Source organism: Mirounga angustirostris, unplaced genomic scaffold, assembly GCF_029215605.1.
Source record: "Mirounga angustirostris isolate CCGP_5_RB_7025 unplaced genomic scaffold, mMirAng1.0.hap1 SCAF_3, whole genome shotgun sequence".
Classification (NCBI taxonomy): domain Eukaryota; kingdom Metazoa; phylum Chordata; class Mammalia; order Carnivora; family Phocidae; genus Mirounga; species Mirounga angustirostris.
In genome coordinates, this window is record NW_026991711.1 from 181,580,693 (window position 1) to 181,602,163 (window position 21,471).

Below are 21,471 nucleotides of genomic sequence, written 5' to 3' on the forward strand. Positions count from 1 at the left end.
TTCCTAGGGTGCATCGAGCACAATATTTGGCACTTAAATTTCCTTGCTCTGAATTAAAGGGCAAAAATGATCACCCACAATCAGGAAAAAGAGGCTCAGAGAGTGTGTATTTTAATGAAGGACAGAGATACATGCATACTCAACAGAATAGAACGGGTTTGGAACAGGACTAAATGTATGGAGGAAGCACTAAGGGACACAATCCAAGGAGATCAACTCTTTTGTTCTTTTATTCAATCAACTAACATTCACAGAGTGTCTACTCTGGTTCAAGCACTGTTTTAGGCCTTATGGATACAAATATGACAATGACAGGCAGGTTTTAACTCTATGGAGGTTATATTTGTGTGTGTGTGTGTGTAAAAGAGAGAGAGAGAGAAGTAGGGTAGGCTAAGGAAGGGTGACAGACAACATAAATAGCAAATGTGACCTTATTTGTAAAAGGGGTCTTGGAAATGTAATTAAGGATCTTGAGATCATTCTGGATTATTCTGGTGATCCCTAAATCCAATGACAGATGTCATTGTAAGATACAGCGAGAGACATAAAGCGGAGGAGAAGGTGACTGAAGGTGGAGGCAAAGATTGGCCTTTTGCAGCCATAAGCCAAGGAACTCGGGAGAAGCTGTAAGAGGCAATAAAGGATTCTCCACTTGGGCCTCCAGAGGGGGTGTGGCCCCGCCAACACCTTGATCTCAGACTTGTGCCTCCAGAGCTGTGATAATATAACTTCCTGTTGCTTTAAGCGACGGCGTGTGTGCTCATTCGTACAACAGCTCTAGGAAACTAATACAGACTCTAAAGAAAACAAAACAGACTGACGGAGGCCAGATGCTGGAAGGTCTCACGTTGTCAAAAGGCAAGTTCTTTGTACGAAAGAGGTGACCAGGAGCCGCTTCTGGGGTCCTCCTCAGAGGGACCACGCAGAGGATGCTTTTCCTTTGTTAGCAGCTACAGTTTGGGCCAGGAGTGGACACCTGTTTTTGTTGTCTGCTGACATCTCTTCTCACTTCCTCCGATTAGTAAAAAGTCTTTCCTGTGGGGACCCTTTCCAAGGTGTTCAGGTGGGGCTGCCTCCTTTCCTCCGATCTCTCCCAAATCTCATTCCCACAAATAGACACAGAACCATGGGCTCACCAATCAGTGAACTCCATCATCCAGGCGCAGTGATTGGCTCAGGGGTGAGCATGTGACTCAGGCCAAGCCAATCAGAGGCCTCTCCGGGAATTTTCTTCCGAAGCGCGGGCAAAGGACCCTCTATTCACTAGGTAGCTAGCTGGTGGGATGTGACCCTGACAGTCTTTTAGTCACGTGACTTTCCTTTAGCTTTCCTTTTTCCCCCTTTTGTTTAAATGAGTTCTCAGTCTCTCTTGCATGTGAATGAAAGGGTTGTAATTCGGGGCCCTGTTCTGGTGACCTATGCACGACTACATGTTGGATTCTTTTTGTCTAGCCAGGACAAAAGTCTAGAGACAGAGCACTTCTCAGATGGGACCCTGCCCCCCCCCCTTCTGTGGACCCCATCCTGCTTCCTTCTTAGCGTGGGAAAGGGGAGGGGGCAGGTCTTACTGCCACAGCCATAAGGGAGAAAAAAGAAGCAATCCAAAAGGAAAAGAGTCAAAAGAATCAAAGTTAAGAAAACTTCAAAGAGACACCGAACCCCCAAATGAATAGTTTTTAGCATCTTTGTTTATCCCTTTGAAAATTCAGTTCCCTAATACAGTGCCCCAGTTTTGTACTTGGCCTTAACCCCTATTAGCGCTGCACTCTGTATCGATCTCAGTTATTTGGTGCATAAACAGAAGGGATGCTGGCTGATTTAAGCTGAGAATTCATTTATCAGAAGGCTGGGGAACTGGGCTCAGAAAATGCACAAGAACAATAGGAAGGTGAACAGGTAGAATCACAACCAAAATCAGGCCCCAGAACCAATCTGGGTAAGGGCTTAGCCAAAGACCCAACATCACTTCTCCCCAGGACCAGAACTCTGCTGCCTACCTTCCCCCCCCCCCAACCCACTTAAAGGAGCTTTCCCATCCCTGCTAGGAGCCTCAGAATTCCAGAGGAAAGCACGCGATTGGTCAGGTCTATGTGGCATGTCCCCTCACTCTGCCAGGTGTGAAGGGACCCTGTTTTTACAATGCATGGCCAAGCTCTCTGCATATGGAAGTGCTTGTACTGGGTGTTAGGGACAGTTGCTACCTCCTGTTAGCTTTGTGGTATTGGTCCTCCAGCTATGATAGGACTCCTGGCCAGCATGTGACCTGTCATGTCAAATCCATTGGCTACCTTGTTATGTTTCAAGGTACCACTCTGCAGTACAAGTTTTATTTCCTTCAGGAAAAGGAGATGAAAAATGAACAACAAAAACAAACAAAACTCCCACACAATGTGGGTCGTGTTTTTGGTGGTTTTGCCTCCTACTGAGATGCCTTTGGGGAAATTTCCTGAACATAAGTTAATTTAAAATTATCTCTTTGTCCTCTCCTGGGGTGAAGTAGGGGGGAAAAAAGAGGTTGGAACAAAGAATGAAGAGAGTATCAAATCCATGTGCAGGGCACTGGGCAGGGTCGGGGGGGTGGAGGGAGGATTCGAAGGAGGAAAAAAAAAGGGAAGGGAAGGGAAAGGGAAAGGGAAAGGGAAAGGGAAAGGGAAGGGAAGGGAAGGGAAAGGAAAGGAAAGGAAAGGAAAGGAAAGGAAAGGAAAGGAAAGGAAAGGAAAGGAAAGGAAAGGAAAGGAAAGGAAAGGAAAGGAAAGGAAAGGAAAGGAAAGGAAAGGAGGAACAAAAGGGGCAGGGAAAGGAGAGGGAAGGAAAGAAGGAAGGAAAAGGGAGAGAAAGCCCAAGCATGAGGGCTTAGAGAAGATTCAAGAAAGTTAGACAGTATTAAGTTAACTCAGGAATTTCTGAATAGGTTTTATAACACAGAGGTGAAATTTAGGAGTTTCTAATCAACAGAAAATGGGCTCCATTCTCTTCTCTTTGGCTTCCCTTCCCCTTTCCCCGACTCTCTCCAGAAGTAAGGAAAAGGGGTGAGCAGAGTGTTGGGGCCATGGAAGGACCAGACTGCCTCTACAAAGTCCCGTCAGAGCAGAGGGTGGATTGGGGAGCAGCCAAGGCTCCTGTCCCACCTCCTTTTGTAAATCGAGGGGTGTTCCGCCCTTCCCCCTCCCCAACCCCAAACCCCCAGCTCTACTTTCCCTAATAGACAAACACATTTGAAAGTTTCCAAATGCTATCATTTCTGTTAATGTTTAGCAATGTCCAAATAACACTTGAAAAGTATGATATACTATTAATAAGGTTAAAAATAGCCAAACAACTGCAATGCAACTGATTTTTAGTGTACCTATAAAGACATATAAAGTACTCTATCAAGAGTCCCTCTGATTTAAAAAGTGATATGTTTTATATTTTAAAAAATACAGCATAAAGGGGCACCGGGGTAGCTCAGTCGTTAAGCATCTGCCTTCAGCCCACGTCATGGTCCCAGGGTCCTGGGATCGAGGCCCCCATCAGGCTCCCTGCTCAGCGGGAAGTCTGCTTCTCCCTCTCCCACTTCCCCTGCTTGAGTTCCCTCTTTCGCTGTGTCTCTCTCTGTCAAATAAATAAATAAAATCTTTAAAAAAAATACAGCATAAGTAAGTAAAGAGTCTGGCTAACTTGATAAATTGGATTAAACTAGTTCATAGCTTATTCCTGTTACATACAATCTCTTTTGAACTGTAGGATATATTGGTTCTTTCCATCCATAATTTCCCTCCTAGATATGTGAACATAAATAAATGGCACACATAGCAAAAATTCTTACAGAGCTGTTTTTTTTTTAAATTGAATCATTGATCTTACTAAAAGTTGTTTCTAAAAAACCAAAAAAAAACAAAAAACAAAAAACCTCCTGTTGGCATGACATTTAAAAAAACCATGGGTCTGAAGGACCATTTATAATAATAATACTATCTCACATATTTATAAGGCTTAATAATATCCAAATGCTTTCATATGCATCATCTTGATTCTCTTAACAACATTTTGTTACAATAGGAAAGGCAACAGAGGATCAAGGACACTGACAGTTCAAGGTCCCATAAGTAGTAAATTTAAAGGCTGAGGCCAAAAGCAGGGCCTTTGGCACCCTGGCCCATTGGACCGTCCATCCCACCATGTTGTAAATTGGATTGCTGTGTAGTGGGGTAGAGTCAGTGCCATTTTAAGAGTGTATTATTTTACAAGTCAATTTTGTAAGGTACTCCTTCACATTTTCCAGTATTCTTCATAATTTCCATGTACTTACAGTCTCACCCATGTATTATGTTAAAGAATTCAGGTTACCTCAAAAAAAGTGGGAAAGAAATTTCAGAACTGCCCCCCTGCTGTGCTTTTCAAGGCAGCTCAATAGTTCCATTTAAATAAGACTTTCATTTTTCTTAACTCTTATTCTAGAAAATCAGACCAAAATCCTTCATTCTACTTCCTAAAATCTAACTTTAGTCTGGGGGGCAGGGAGAAAGAAAATGAGAATGGGAATGTACTGAGGTCGTGAGCCCAGAAAAAATAAAATCAATGTAGAAGTCTCGTCTTTGTCGATTTGCAACTCTCCTTCTTTTCAGTTCTTCAAGCTCAGAAGGGCACCCAAACTCAGTGGACGTCCCTGCCCTAAGACTCATCCTTGGGCCTGAACTCATCCTTCTCCTCAAGTGGGTATACTAAGTATCAGGGTCACCACAAGACCCAGCTAAATCAGCATTTGTAATTTTATGTAACATCTGTCCTGGAGAATAAAGTTCGTGGAGTCAAATAACCTTATAAAGTAACGACAGCACAGAGACCTCAGATATTTTTAAAATGTGTGTTTAGACCCAACAGAAAAATACAGCACATGAGCAATGAGAGTTTGTCCATTATGGTTATAATTAGAATCATAATATGCCCAGTCTCCACCAGCTTACTACAGCCTTGTGCAGCAAGTGTGAAAATCAACTGTGGAAAAGGGTCCCAGAGGAATTAAGTTAAGATTTCAACATATTCTCAAGTGTTGATAGAATGGATTTCTACTTGGGAGACCATATATATCTTTTGGGTTTGATGGCCACAGATTGTATGTGGACCATACATCAACGTCTTATTCAAAGGTATGTGCTCAATAAATATTTGCTGAATGAATGAATGTATAAATGGATGAATGCGTATTGCAAAGAAATTTAGGAATTCAAACTTGGCCAGAAGAAAGCAAGTCCTGTTCCAACAACCCATCCAATCTAATCTTCCTGCCACGTCAAGTAGAGATCTGGAATCATCCAATCATGTCACACTCCTCTCTGGTTAGAAACGGGAACCACTGGCCCCTTTGGAGTAGTGTGGAAACAAATGAGAAATGGAGGAGCAGGGAAATCCTAGAGCCTCGCTTTCATTTTTCATCTATCTTTTGACTTCTGGGGTTTCTGCTTATTAAACAGGAAAAAAAATTAATTGTTTGTAATTTTCAAAACCCTCGCATGTGAACTCATTCTAGATGCAAACAACTTTAAAGGCAAAATCACCAGAGGCTATGTGGTGTACAGGGCCTCATTACCAAAGGAGGTCACATAAAAATTAAAAAACACTAAAGAATAAATAGTCCATGTTGTCCAGGGGGATGAGCTATGCAACCCAAGTAAAAATTAAAACTAAATTACATCCACTCATCAGCATTGCATAACACATCCGACTCACTGGCATACAAAGCAATTATTCCTGATAGGTGCTGAAATCAACGCACCCAGCTGGGTTAGTGTGTCTCCAGGGACACAGGGCCTTGGGCTTTCTCCCTATCCGTTGGCTGTGTTCCTTCACGACCATGATGGCAAATAAACAATACTTCACAGCGCCGTTAGACTATACACATTTGAAATAAAAGCAATACAGATCAGTGCGTGGCTAACATTCAGGACCCATCACGTGACCAAGAGACCATCTGATTCTAGGTCAGTGCTCCGTTTCTAGAACACTGTATCTGATCTTGTGTTTTAGGAAACCACATTTGTTTTATGCTATATAAAGAATTCTTCTTCTTTTTCTTCACCCTGGACTGGCAGGTGAAGGGGACATTGTGAGATTATCTTCCTTGCACCAAGATCCCTTTGGCCAGCAAGTGACAAAGAATGGGTACTTGCCTTAAAGATTCTATTGTTCTTGGAGGCAGTTGCCCCTGAGGAGGAGTCTGGCAAGCAGGGTGGTGCGTTGCTGGTCTGGACATCCCTTGAAAATCTGTTCAGAAAAGACTGTTGGGGTCCAGAATTGACCACGGTGCACCCCGTGTCAACATTTGTTTCTGCCTCCAGCTTCCCAAAGCTGTCTTGCAGGCTGAGGACCTTTCTTCTGGCCCCAGGTTGGAGGTGGGGAGAAGGCAGATGCATCTGGACGCCCATTGCGGAGCTCTTGTCCTGGGACAAGCAGCCAGGGCTTTTCCACGAGGTGCCACTAAAACGGTCTGACACAGGGCTCTCAGCAGGCTCCGCACACTCCAGAGAGCCCACCTTGAGCCTCCTGGACCGGTTCCTTCGGCATTGTGGCTCCAGGGTCCTCCTTGGGGAGACAGAGATTGGGGAGACTCTCCAGAGCCGGGAGCCCTGGAGAAGTGTGTCAGCTCCCGAGGTGCCATTCAGAAAGGAAAGCTCGCCATTCCTGACACCAAGTCCTGTATTCAACTGGACCTAAGGGACAAGGGGAAAAGAAACAAATTCAGCAGATGTTTTCCATTAACTAAATGCCAAGAACAGACTGTGTCCCATTCATCCTCTGCCACCCAGTGCCCACAGCAGACTTTCAATAAAGCCAGTTGAAGTGAAGTAATAAGTACAATCTAATCATGAGATATATCAGTATCAGCTCCAAACATCTCTCTCTCTCAGGCTCCCTAAAAGAACATATGACAAGGAGAAGAATCTGAGAATCAAATGCAACACAGTTCTCGTAGGTCGTGTTGTTCAAATGATGCCAAGATGTTCACAGGTGTTATTTGTTGCAAATGATGTATTACCAACTATGCAAAAATAAGAACAAAAATCAAAAGCCACCAAAAGATAAAGATTGGAATAAGAATTCAATCTTCCAAAGTCCTTCTACATCATACTAATGATATATATCTTGAGCTATTGCAAGACATGTGGGCACTCCAGGCAGACTAATAATTAGACACCTTTCAAGTAAATATTCTTTAAATTTAGGGGGACCATTTATTTATAGTACAGGCCATATGTAGAGGCATGTGGAAGAACATCGAAGAAAGGAGGGGGACTGCCTATATGGGACCTGCGGCGTCTTAATCCCTAGCAGATCCATGCTGGTTTCAAACTTATAGACCCTACTCAGCAGAACTGCCACCCTAGAGTTAACTGCTCTCTCCCTCCACACAATGGAGTTCACTGGCCCGTGTTCCATCCTTGGACTCTTGGGAGCCTCCTCCCCTACTCCTTACACAACACTCTCACCAAGAAGATTTCTGGAAAAGACAATTTTCTCTATCTTGTCAGTAGCTCTTAGAAATTGGTATCCAGGGTCCACCCCTGCCTGGCCCAAATATCAAAAAGAATGTACAACAGAACCTTAAATGCATTTACTAAGCCCATCTGAAAAAGTCTACATACTGTATGATTCCAACAATATGACATCTGGAAAAGGCAAAACTATGGAGACCATAAAAAGGCTCGTGGTTGCTAGGGGTTAGAGGGGAGGGAGGGATGAACAGGCAGAGCCCAGGATTTTTAGGGCAGTGAAACTACTCTGTATGATACTGCAACGGGGGATACAAGTCATTACACACTTGTCAAAACCATTAAAATGTACAGCACCAAGAGTGAACCCTAAGTAAACTATGGACTTTGGGTGATAATGATGTGTCTATGCAGGTTCATCAACTGTAGCAAAGGCAGCACTCTGGTGGGATACGGACAGTGGGGGAGGCTGCGTCTGTGAGGGGCAGGAGCGTGTGGGACTCTGTACTTCCTGCTCCATTTTGCTGTGAACATAACACTGCTCTCATTTTTTTTTTAATTTATTAAAAGAAAATAAAAAGATGGTACATATTTACCTCACCAGGCAAGAAGGAAGAAATCAGAACAGTAAGAAAGCAGTTCTAGAAATGAGTAAATTATTTATATAAGGGATCCTCCCCCCCCCCTCAATTTTCTCTCTGATAGAAATGGTGGAGTGACTGTTACCAAACTGCAAAAAGCAAAAAAGCTGCTTCCATCAATTCTTTTAGCATCGAAGTTGGCAAATATTTTCTGTAAAGGGCCATACAATCAATATCTGAGGCTCTGTGGACCTATGGTCTTTCTCGGCATGACTCGACTCTCCGCAAAGCAGCCATGGACAATGCGGTAAGTGGGTGTGGCTGAGTTTCAGTCTTGTGCGATTCTTTTTAAAGATTTTTATTTATTTATTTGACAGAGAGAGAGAGAGAGAGCACAAGCAGGAGGAGTGGCAGAGGGAGACGGAGAAGCAGGCTCCCCACTGAGCATGGAGCCAGATGAGGGCTCGATTCCAGGACCCTGGGATCATGACCTGAGCCAAAGGCAGACGTTTAACTGAATGAGCCACCCAGGCACCCAATTTTGCACAATTTTCGTGTGTCATGAAAATTTTTCCGCAACCATTTAAAAATGGAAAAACTATTCTTAGCTCCCAAGGGCCTTCCACCTCCGGGGGAATAAAGTTAAAATGAGTGCTCTTTCCTGCTCCAACACTCAAGTTCTCCTGTTACATCAGCTTTTCAGCATCCACACCTCCTTCCACATCAACTGGAGTCCAAAGATCATCACTTCAGCCATTTCCTCCCCAATACATCCGACTCCCCTCTACCATTGCCTTTCTGTCAAAGCCTCCCTCAAGACCTCCCAGATCCAGGTCCATCTGCATGCCCACATCCCCTAAACTTGTGCCTTGAACTTGTCAAAGAAACGCACAAACTGTTCAGAGTGACATCACCATAACGGTGTGGTTTCCAACTTTGCCCAGTCTCCCCGCAGTCCTGTTTCCTTAGCCACCTGTCCTTTCGCCACAGGCAGCTGTTTAAAACCTTCTGAACTGTCCTCAAACCTTCAGTGGCACAACCTCTGCCCAACCCCGCAGCAGAAGGTATCACCATCTAGATTACAGAGAAAACAAAAGCCATCATCAGCTAGCAACCCTCAGTAGCCTGCCACCCAACACACCTGCAACGTCACCATCCTCTCCACGAGGAAAGGGACCAGTCTATCTGCACTCTGAATTCCATCGCCTCCTGCCTTCCTGGCCACCCCAACTTATCAATGATTCATTTTCTCCCATGTGGTTATCTTGTTTCTCCAATCTTTCTCTCTTCCTGGTGCTCTGCCTTCTCCTTTGCAACAGCAATTCAACCTGCTCCAATCTATCTTGAATAATGCATTCCTTCTCCTCTCTCCCCTCCAGCGCTCTCTCTCCTCTCCTTCACAGCCAACCCTCTCTATAAAATTCATCCACACTCATTTATCCTACTAACCTCCCCCCCCTTATTTCCCCTACCCACGGCACTGACCCTCCCTCCTACCAATCCACTAAAATTGCTCTTGCCAAGATCATCCGCAATCAGCTTCCTTGTCATGCATTGTTACCCCAGCTCTGGCTGAGTTTTCAAGGCTGACCTTTCTCCTTTACATTTGAAGTCTTCTTCTTTTTAAGCTTCTATGTCAACACATTCTTCTGGATTTTCTCCTCCCTTTCCATCCATCCCTTCTCAGTTTCCATTGAAGGAGCCTCTTCCCCTGTCAGTTCATTATATGTTGTGTTTCTTCAGTGCTGACCTGGGTCCTCTTCTCTTTACACACCCTCCCAGGGCAATCTCAGGGACACCCATGCCTCAATTACTATGTAAATGATGAAGGCTCCCAAAAGCATAACTACAGTTCAGATCTGTCTTTTAAGCCTCATACTTATCTATCCTACTGTCTTCCAGTCACCAACTACTCAAACGCAACATGTCCAGAATGAACTCATTTTCCTGCTCATGCTAATTCTGTTCTGTTTAGTCTTTTTCCTTTCTTCGAACACTTTAGCCCCATGTTAGTCAAGCAAGAGCATCACTTTCCCTTCTTCATCCGCATGTCATCCATTCTCATGGACTCTGCCTCCTAGAGATCTCTCAGATCTTCCTGTCTCTCCATGTACAATGCCATTAACCCTAGATCAGACTCTCTCCATCTCTTGTCTGAATTGTTGCAATGGTCATATGGTGATGGCGCCCCCATGGACGTTCTTTTTTTTTTTTTTTAAGATTTTATTTATTTATTTGACGGAGGGAGAGAGACAGCGAGAGAGGGAACACAAACAGGGGGAGTGGTAGAGGGAGAAGCATGCTCTCTGCCGAGCAGGGAGCCTGATGCGGGGCTCGATCCCAGGATCCTGGGATCATGACCTGAGCCGAAGGCAGATGCTTAACAACTGAGCCACCCAGGCGCCCCCCCTATGGACACTCTTACCTCCCTCTAGTCCCTTCTCCACTCCATTACAAGGGGAGCTTCAAAAACAATTTTCATCATGTCACCCTCCTGCTTCTGATGGCACCCTACTCTTCTTGAAGTAAAAATCTAAGTCCTTCAATATGTCTTATCACACCCCCGCACAGTCTGCCCCTTCTTCCTCCAGCCTGGTCATTCACCACTTCCTCCCCTTCAGCCTCTGCTTGCCAAAATTGAACTTCTTGGATATTATTTGCTCTTTCCCGGTGCCCGTGTTTGTGGATATTATTTCCTCCATCTGGGATATGTCTCTTCTAACCCTTTTTCCTAAAAACCCATGGCCAACTCCAGCTTCTACATCATTTCCTCTTGGAAGCTTTCTTGATATCACTGAATCTGGGGTAGGTCCCCTAAATATTGGCTCTGCCACTTATTAGTTGTTGCACTTTAGACAAATTACCTAATCTTCCTATGCCTCAGTTTCTTCATCTATAAAAGGAGATGATCGTAAGTACCATCATAGAGCCGTTGAAAGGATTACATGATAACAGTGTCCGGGACATAGTAGTGCTAAATATGAGTTGGTATTTGTCATTGTAATTAGTATTGTTACTAGCTCTTCTAGCAGCCTCTACCACCATATCATAGTAGTTACCACACTGTTATGCACCTGCACACTTACTCATCTGTATCTTCCTCTAAACTTGCCATCTGGGAGAAGGATTATATTCACCTTCTTCATTGTTATATCTCCAATACCTAACATAGTGCCTAGCACGTGCTAAGTAATCACTAGATGTCTTTCGGATACATAAGTAAAGCTTAGCACCTAAGAAAATATAAGTTTTGGGGCGCCTGGGTGGCTCAGTCATTAAGCCTCTGCCTTCGGCTCAGGTCATGATCCAGGGTCCTGCTCAGCAGGAAGCCTGCTTCTCCCTCTCCCATTACCCCTGCTCGTGTTCTTGCTCTCACTATCTCTCTCTCTCTCTGTCAAATAAATAAAATAAATAAATAAATAAATAAATAAATAATAAATAAATAAATAAATAAATAAATAAATAAATAAAATCTTTAAAAAAAGAAATATAAATTTTTACATGTAGAAATGTATGGAAATGCAGAATCTCTGTATTGGGCCCCTAATTATTTGACAGTAAGTAGATATAAAGTCTTATCGAAAAAATTTAAAAAGGCTTTCATTATATGGTTGGCCATTTCTGCAAACTTTTTAAGAGAATGAAATGTCAACTTGTCTTTCTTAAAGAGAGGTCTAAGATCTTTAGATCACATAGCACAAATGAGTTCAACACCATTAATGTAGAAATGCAGATGTGTGCAGTTAGAGTGAAAAATTTCTAGGAGAAACATAATGCTGAGTGATTGAGAGAAATCCCTTGAGGGAGAAGAAGGCTTCTTGCCAAAAATAGAATGAAATGCATTTTGTAGGAATTCTGATCATTTAGAGCTCATCTTTCCAAGAAATATTTGTAAAATGTTACAAATTGAGAGCTAGCTTTTTCAAGTTTCAGGGAATGTTAGCAGTTATCTTGATGAATAGAAAGATCATTTGTCACTCATATGACTAAACACTGAGAAACAAGAGAATATACATCACTGAAAAATGATGAAGCTGTTTAAGAACAGAGTCACATCATGAAGGGAAAATAATATTGTCTCTTACTAGAAGTGATTGCAAGAGATAGCAAAAGAGAATTTTTCCTGCACTGAGAAAAAAATTAAATGGAAACAAATTATACAGATAATAAGAAACCCAAAAACAATGCCAAACTTGCTTACCTAAGAGTTGAAACCAGTCCCTTCCAATTAACTGATCTGTAAATTAATGGTACTTCAACTGATTAACCAAAGCCACTGATGTTAACCTGCTTTTCTGTAAGAGTGAAAACCTTCTAAGCAATGCCTCCAAGTATTTTTTTTTCAGGGCAGCATAAACCCAAGTATTGAGTGAGAAGAAGAGCAGGGATTGGAGTGTGTGTGTGTGTGTGTGTGTGTGTGTGTGGCTATGTGTGTTGTTCTGTGGGGTACATTAGGGTGGGGATGGATAATGGAAAAGAAACAAAGAAAGGAACAAAGAGGGAGGAATAGAGTCCAAGTGTGCACAGCTGAGAGATTCGGAAATGAGAAAGGATCCTCAAGAAATGCTACAGAAGAAAATTAATTACTTTCTTCATGAGAGACTATGTTCTTTCATTTTTCAATGGCTAATGAAGAACATAAGGACGAACTTAGTAAATGTCTGTTGATAAAATGAAAAGAACCACACGCTTGCTTACACCACACTAGCTTCTGGAATATATACCTTTTCGGAAGAGACAGACTTATTTCCTGAAAACAAGCAGTCAATCAATCCATGCTTCAGAAACAGCTGTCTACCTACTAGTCTACTGGAAATAGACATTTACAACAAAATACTGAAAAGAGGTAGAGAGTCATAAACTCCAAAATTATATGGTGCAACAACAAGAAAATGTGTAATCAGTCGTGTGTTACAAAATTTCCATGTAAAACATACACCAAATGGGAGTGAATGTGCACTTGAGCTTCATGGCAGATTTCATAGAGAAATTGCTATTTGAGCAGAGCCTTGAAGGATGGATAAGTAAAGAGGAAGAGAAAGACATCTCTGGACAAGGAACAGCTTAGGCAATACATAGATGCAGATATCCATAAAATGCAACATTTTCAACCTAAACGGGAATGAAATTCTGACACATGCTACATGGATGAATCTTGAAAACATTATACTGAGTGAACTAAGCCAGACATAAGGGCAAATATTATATGATTTCACACATGGGAGGTGCCTAGGATAGGAAAATTTACAGGGACAGAAAGAAGAATAGAGGTTACCAGGGACTGGGGAGAGGAGAGAATAGTGGATTATGTTGTAATAGGTACAAAGCTTTTAGTTGGTGTGATGAAGAAGTTCTGGAAACAGACTACGGTGATGGTTGTGCAACATTGTAAATGGACTTAATGGCACTGAACCCAACACTTAAAAATGGTTCAAGTGACAAATTTTATGTTATGTGTATTTTATGACAATAAACAAAATACCTGGGTGCAGGAATGAGCCTAGAGTTCTGGAAAGAAAGTTGGGATAGCCATAAATGTAGCAGTCATTTAAAAATATATTCATCTGTGATGTGCTGGATAAAATAGGATGCCTGGAGCTAGAGTGAAGAGCTAGAATGTCATAATAATAATAATGCATACTTAAAACTATGCAGGCTGAAAGAAGGGAGAAGAGGAATGACCCCAGAGGAAAACTACAACAGTTGGGTGTGATTGAATGTGCAGCTTCTGGAAAAAGAGGCTTTAATAGTGACAAAAACCAGAGCAAATGGAGAGAGAGTGACCAGAGCTGGAGAAGATGGGGGAGATGGTGACTTAGGTTTTGCTTGGACTGAATGTAAGATGAGGATGAGACATTATGTTCAAATCATCTTACAGGAAGCTGGAAATAAGCTAAATAAGTAAATAAATAAATAAATAAGCTAAAGCTCAAGAGCTAGAGATACAAGTAAGGAGAACAAAGATGATATTAAATCCACAGAATGATCTATATTTCTTAATCTTAGGGAAACTTTTAGTCAAGGACAGCAGTTCTCAACTGGGGGAAACTTCAACTCCCAGAGGCACTTGACAAGGTCTGGAGGCATTTTGGTTGTCACAACTGGGGTATAGGGGTCGTTGCTACCGGCATCTAGAGCCCACAATACAGCCAACATCAGCAATGCACAGGGCAGTCCTCCATGACAAAGAAGCATCTAGGCCAAGATGTCAATGCCACCATGGGTGAGCAAACCTGATTCAGGAACAAGAAGAAAGAGGTGAGTCCTTGGGAAAAAACAGCAAAGGGACAGCCAGGGAAGACAAACTGCTTAGTTAAAGAGCTGGGTTATGGAAGCCCACAACGGAGAGACTTTCAAGGGAGGGGCGGTCAACATCTACTGATGCTGGTGGCCTTAGAGCAAAAATTCTTCCAGAATCTGTACGAGAGGGGAGCACGCAGGGCAAACAGCAGCCTCCAAGACTAGAGAGACAACAGACAAATACAGGGAATCACAGCTTCTCGGAGAGGAGACTCATAAGTGGAAGCCACAGCAAGAACCAGTGCCAGGTGAGGAAAACCTCAACTGTGACTGAGGAATGGTGGAAGGTTCAGTGCAGACAACTCTGAGGGTTAAAAACTCCAGGGGGACCCAGTCATAGAGGGGCCCCGCCAGCTTGTGAGATTTCCCTCCAGGAGCTTGACCAGATGCTCACAATAAATATCGGAGATAAATCTCTTTGTGCTTCTGGAAGGGAAGGAGAAAAAGCACCACTTTTAAACATGCTAGAAAACTGTGTTATTAAAAGGCCTGCTCTCAGAGAAAACTAGTTAAGCAGAAGCTCACCTGAGCCTGACTGACCTGGGGAAGGGAAATATTCAATTCCAGCCCATTCTAGCCATCCTCTCCTGCCAAAGGAGGGAGAAAAAAATTAAAAATACTTGTGAATTCACAGTCCTAGGCATAGACTCACTAAAAGACTGTGTGCAATCTAATCATATAATGCTTCCCCTTCCCCAACTCCTCACCACCACATTACAAAAGGCCTATTTTCAGCAGTTCCTTTAACATGCTACATCATGTCTAGCTAACAAAAACAAAAACAAAACAAAACACAAGGCATACTAAAAGGTAAAAAAACACAATTTGAAGAGACAGAGTAAGCATCAGAACCAGGCATGGCCGAGTTGTTGGAATTATCATGCCAGGAATTTGAAATAGCTATGATTAATGCACTAAGAGCTCTAATGGATAAAGTAAACAGCATGCAAGAACAGATGGGCAATATTAACAGAGATAGAAACACTAAGGAAGAACAGAAAGAAACACTAGAGATTTAAAAAAAAACACATGCTGTAATAGAAATCAAGAATGCCTTTGATGGGCTTACTAGTAGACTGGACATAGCTGAGGAAAGAATCCTGAGCTTGAGAGCACCTCAGAAGAAAATTTCAAAATTAAAAATTGAAGAGAACAAAGACAAAAAACTAGAACAGAATATCCAAGGACTGTGAGACAGCTACCAAAAGTGTAACAGATGCATAGTAGGCAGACCAGAAGGCAAGAAAGAGAGAAAAGAACAGAAGAAATATTTGAAATAACAATGACTGAAAATGTTCCCCAAATTAATGTCAGAAACCAAACCACAAATCCAGGAAGCTCAGAGAACACCAAGCACAAAAATTCTGCAAAAGCTTCACCTAGACACATCGTTTTCCAAACTACAAAAATCGAAGATAAAGAACAAATCCTAAAAGACATCAGGAAAAAAAAAAAAAAAAAGACAAGAGTGGGGCACCTGGGTGGCTTAGTCAGTTGAGCATCGGACTCTTGATTTAGGCTCAGGTCATGATATGAGGGTCATGAGATCGAGCCCCGCGTCAGGCTCTCCACTCAGCTCAGAGTCTGCTTGTCCCTCTCTCTGCTCCTCCCCGCACTCACATGCGCAGTCTCTCTCTCTCAAATAAAGAAATAAAATCTTTTTAAAAAATCTGAAGTAAGCAGAAGAAAAGATAATCAGAATTAGAGCAGAAATCAAGGAAATTGAAAATAGGAAATCAGTAGAGAAAATCAATGAAATCAAATCAATGAAATCAAAAGCTGGTTCTTGGAGAGCTGTGTGGATTCTAACTCAAGTACTAATTGTAAAGGATTCAGAGGTGAGCCCGCAGACTGGAGGAAGGGTATGCAGGCATGAGTTCCAGCGCATTCAGCAGAATAAACTGGGAAGAGCTGCCAGAAAGGATGGCTGATGACCAGAGTCTGTTGTTGAGACTCAGTATCCTGGGTTGTACTGATGTTGGGTTCATATATCAGTGCAACTGAGCCCCCCGTCCAGGTCTATGAACAAAACACCACCACTGTGGGACAGGAGGCGGAGATGCGTGTGAACTTTCCCATTTCATTCATCTTGGGAAGCAGTCAACCCTTGTCAAGAAAGACCTGGAAGGTGGACCCTCAAGGGGCTAAGAGAGAACCTCCCCGTTCTTGCTGTATCCTTGGCCTGGAGCACCTCCTGGTGACGGGTGTGGAGAACACAAGGAGGAGACCTGGGGAAGGATCTCAAGGTCACGTCCCGGCCAAGGAGCTCTGAATGGTGACACCCAGACCCAGAAGTCTTATAAGTTATCCTCCCTGTAAAGAACGTTTTCTTGTTTTCCCCTTTATCCTCAAATTTTCAGAAAGATCTTGCTGAAAATTACAGCCTGGTTTCGGTAGCGTTGTGGAGACGTTGGCAAGGACATGCCCATAAGTGCAGGGTGGTGGCCGTGGTTACCAGTGAAGGCGAGCTGGCCCGCAGCATTAGCCAATCTCCTGGGAGTTACTGGCAACACCACCAGAGACCAATGGCCTGGTGAGGAGAGCAGGGTGAAAGAGCCTTAGGGGCGTGTTCTAGCGTACCTGAGAAATCGCATCTTAGGGACTATGGCATGCCACCAAGTGCATTACTGGTCATGACATCATGATCTTCACCTGTTTTCTGGCTGCTCCTTCTCCCATTGCTGCACTCATTCTTCTTCTCTTTCCCCACTCCTGGAGTGTGGACATTTTGTAGGTTCTGCCTTCATCTCTTCTCTTTCTATGCTCTCTTCCTTGATAACAACACTTCTTCCCAGGGCTTCAACCATCACCCCAGCCTATGTCCCTAGTCCAAGCTCCAGCTCTCAGAGGCCACCTGATTGGGAGTATCTTCACCCAAATGACCTGCAAGCATCTCAAACCCAATGTGTCCAGACTTATCATCACCTCCCTCTTTTTGACCCCTACATCTAATTCATTTCCAAATCTGTTAAGTCTACCCCCGAACTATAGTTCATATTTAACCTCACACTTCCATTATGGGTTTTCTTACTCAAAACTCTGAGACTCTGAGAAGCATCAGACTGTCTGCATGGACAGGAGGTCATGTGGGGAAGGAACTGTTCGCTGTGTGCATCTGGCGAGACAGCCAGTGGCTTCTTACGTAGACAATAATCACATTGCTTCTGCGTGATCTCCTACAGCTTCTACTTTACAGAGCACCTCATTTATATTCTCTTTTTTGAGCCTCATAACAAATTATACATGTAAGTACCACTCACAGGCCCCATCAGTGACTGCTGATATCAGTAAGGATAAAACAGAAGCTCTTAGCAAGGGTCTGGTTCATTCACCAAGAATGTATTTGACTCCCATGAGCCAGACACTGTTCTAGGGACCGGGAATACAAAAGTGGGGAAAGAGCTGCCTGCCCTCATGGTGCTTACCTTCCAGTGACTGACCATATTCCTGATGATGTGGTCTCCACCCACCTGCTCCTCTTCTTCCCCTGACCCCCTCTTTCCACCCCAGCCACATGGAACCTCAGGCAGTTTTCTGAACATGCCCCGCTAAGAGAATGTCACACCACACAAGGTCACCCACTGTCTCTCCTCTTTGGAACACCTTCCTCCCTTCTCCATCTGGCTACTTCCTTCTGGGCTGTCCAGCCTCAGCAGGCCCAGGTATCGCTCCTCAGGAAGCTTTGTCCATCGCGCGCCCTCACCATGTCTAGCACGCCCACACGTGTGTCCGTTCCAGCCCTGAGGAAAGGTTATTTGTGGAGAGGTTAATTGGTGGTTACGGTTTTCCCTTGAATAGGTATTATTTTCTTTCTTTTGGTCAACATCCGTCATCTGGGCCACCCCGCATTTGTTTCCCTACTGATCTTCACTGGGGGTCCTTACTCTCCCCTGGGAGTCCCAGGAGGGTCTGACTCCACAGACAATCCAAGTGTGGAGAGCAGAGCCTCTGCCTCAGAACTACACCAACCCACACGAATCCCATTCCCTTGGATGCAGCAATTGGTTTAGAGAAGAGCATCTGATCCAAGTTGGTCGGGTTGATCTTAAAAATAGGAACAGTTAAAAATGTGCCCCCTGCTGCACACACATACTCAATGTTTGTTTGACAGTGAGGTTGATTTTAAATGTGGGAGATTAACCAAGGCTGAAGGAGAAACTTTAGATGCCTTGGTAATTGCTGAGTTAAGTAAAAGCCACAGAAACTTCCTAGGTTGTTGTAAGAATTAAATAAAGTAATCAATGTAATAACACTTAGTCTAGGCCATAACAGATAATAATAGCTAAAATTGCATTCTGGGCACTGTCTTAAGCACTTGAAGCATGACATCATCTCGTGTGGATAACAACCCACACTTTAGGAAGATGTTAATATTACCTCCATTGTGCTAATGAAGGAATCAAGGCTAACCAGGCAGCTACTGGGTACAAGGCTCAACAGCCACAGAACACTCCACGGGAGACGACACATTACGGTAGTGATCATGATTGAGCGTGGCTTAAATGGGATGCTTACAAAAGAAGGCTTTCATATCCAGGTTTTCTTTTTTAAAGGCATTCTAACCATCTAACTTGATTTGGGGAAAAATTGACAGTGATCCAAGCTGCTTACACATTAAGTCAACAGGAAAAAAAAAAAATGAAGTCAACAGGACTACAAAATTAACAATCCCAACCATAATTACAACTTCAGCTTCCTTAGGTCAGATGGAAAGAGCTTAACTATTCCCAAACCCCAAAGTGTGGGCAAAGTATTTGCATACAGTTTTAAAGGACAATCTGAGAAATGGGGTGTCGTCGGATTCTACCTCAAACCACTTGCATAAGCTACAAGCTCATGGAGCATGAACTCCATTATCTGTCAGATGAGGGGATTTTATTAGGTCAGTGACTCTCGAACCTGACACTACTTATTTGAGTCATCCAAGGCACCCCTGGAGATGCTGGCCTAACTGGCCCGGGGTGCAAGCGTGGCATGGGAATTTTTGCAAGCTCCCCAGGGATTCTGATGTGCAAGCAAGGCTGAGAACCACTGCATTAAATCGTCACGAAGGCCCATCGCAGAGGTAAAATCACACAGTTCCATGTGTGTCTACAAAGATCAGAGGCAAAACCGGAATACCTGAAGCAGGATCTTATTGCCATCGTAGTCCTGTGTCTGCCACCTGGTGCGGCTGATGGGGACGCACGGATGGGGTAGGAGAGGTACTAACTGGCCTATCTCTTGAACCTTGAACTGCAGCACAGAAGATTCTTTGGGGTCCACTGACATTCCAAGGGGCAGCTGCACCAGGGAGAGCTGCAGAGCGAAGCTCTCAGTGGCATGGAGCACGAAGACACAGAAGTTGCTTTTCTGCACGGTGGCTTCCTTCTGCAGGATCAACTCATAGAGTCTGATGGCATCCTCGTAGTTATCAAAACTGCAGTAGAGTGTCACCCTCAGGACCTCGGAGCCACAGTGCACCTGCCTCACACCCCAGACGGGCATCTGGCTGTCCACACTGTAGAACTCCTGGTTGGCAAGGACGTAGGGACACGGCCCCCCCTGAGCGCTCGGGGCGGGGTAGCAGTGCCATGGCCAGCGCTGGAGGGAGTCAAGAACCCGAAAGAGCCGCTCCTCTCCCAGGCTCTCGTGCAGGAAGAGCAACACAGACATCCCCGGGAACCGTGAGCGCTTGCAGTGGCACTTGTCATAGTATTTCACTGGACTGACCCGCTCTGACACCAGAAAGGGACGCACGTCTGGGCAAATGCAGTCCAGGAGCTGATCCAGAGTTTGCTGCAGAAGCGAGCCATGCCCAGAGTTGGCGAGCAGGTGGACGGTCATGGCCAGAGGCTCTGGTGTCCCGTCCATTCCGGACTGCCCGAGGAGGACAAAGGAAGCAGGCGCGGAGGGTCCACCGGTCAAGCTTCTGCAGTGAAGGAAGAAGCGGGCGGTTCTCCCGTGGAGTCTTCAGCCCACCAGGAAACCTGCAGCCACTTCAGAGCAAAGCTCCTAACCTGGGCCCCTAGCTACCGGCAGCCACACAGCCTGACCATCCACACAAACTGGGGCACAACAGCCTTGGGGTCAATGTCATCCAGCTCGTGCACAATGTAACTGCGCCTTGGGCTTGTCCAGGCACTCCCCCGGGTTTCTTTTTTGACCTAAAAACCTATAATCCTGAGAAACACCCAAGTGGGTGGTTCTTACGGATACTCAGTAAAGGAAATGACCAGGCAAAGAGGAACATGAGTCGGCTCTGTTAGGCTGATAGCAATCTGTTTAGTTGAAAAGACATCCATTTTATGGGCCCACAATGGGTTCTGATTTCCTCCTTACATCTCACCCTGTTTACAGTAGCCTGCCAGGCCACCTGAATACAATGACTGCTTTCAAACAATTCTCGAAACTTGTCCCCTTGCCAGGATTTTTTCCCCCTTTGTCTTTTTATTTTGTTACCGGACAACTGATGCTAGGGCATTGGAGAGAAGATACCGTATCTAAATAATACTGAGTGTTCACTGAAAATGATTTGCTCTGATGCAAAGACTGAGTGTATGTACTGAAATGTTGCAAAAAAATTTTAAAAAGATGTTGCAGAAAAAAAGTCCCCCTTTATTCATGCTGATTCTATAGGAAGAGTGAGAGCTTCCCAATAGGGACAGTATGATTTCTTAGATCTATTAAGGATCTACTAGGCAGCTCTAAAGTTCTAAAACTTTACATAAATTTAATCCTGCAACAAACCTATGAAGAAAAGACTATTTATCCCCAGATGACTGATGAATGACCTAGGGCTAAGTAACAGAAAAGCTAAGTAACTTGCCTAAGGTCTCACAGCGAAAAAGTGGCTGAGGGAAGATTTGCACCCAGGAACTGAGAGGTGCCCCAGAGAAGTAAAGATGAGGTGCCTCTCAAGGACCTGGAAGTCTGGATTTTCTTCCTTAGGATAGGGAAAGGACACCAAAGTAAATTCTCGTTGAGGACATGTATTTATCCTAGAGACTCGGCGTGCTGTTGAATCTTAAAATGAATAATCTTCAATAAGAATATTCAAGCTCTAAACATAACACCCACCCTAATGTGTTCTGAGTATCCTTTTGAAAATCATTTGCTATTCGGAGAGCTGTGCTCCTGAA

General features: G+C 43.9%; 1 protein-coding gene across 3 annotated transcripts; it reads right to left on the bottom strand.

The window, feature by feature from the left end:
* Positions 1-8: 8 nt before the first annotated feature.
* Positions 9-20,516, bottom strand: FAM124B (family with sequence similarity 124 member B). Of its 3 annotated transcripts, none has more exons than XM_045867866.3 (3): positions 19,472-20,514; positions 18,054-18,090; positions 6,477-6,689 (listed from the first exon to the last, which is right to left on the bottom strand). In XM_045867866.3, exons 1-3 carry the CDS (start codon positions 20,201-20,203, stop codon positions 6,619-6,621), a joined length of 840 nt encoding a protein of 279 aa, XP_045723822.1. In that variant the 5' UTR covers positions 20,204-20,514; the 3' UTR covers positions 6,477-6,618. The 3 variants fall into 3 exon arrangements, with proteins under 3 accessions (XP_045723821.1, XP_045723822.1, XP_064443221.1); XM_064587151.1 differs by having other exon boundaries at positions 6,550-6,689; positions 17,933-18,090; positions 19,472-20,516; XM_045867865.3 differs by lacking the exon at positions 18,054-18,090 and having other exon boundaries at positions 9-6,689; positions 19,472-20,511.
* Between the last annotated feature and the right edge of the window lie 955 nt (positions 20,517-21,471).

What these genes read in the sequence shown, in the direction of transcription:
- FAM124B (XM_045867865.3), bottom strand. Translation starts at nt 20,203, where the DNA reads ATGGACGGGACACCAGAGCCTCTGGCCATGACCGTCCACCTGCTCGCC. An exon ending in GCAATAAGATCCTGCTTCAG is followed by an intron (nt 6,690 to 19,471) that starts GTATTCCGGTTT and finishes CTTGTCCCTTAG; the next exon opens with GTCCAGTTGAATACAGGACT.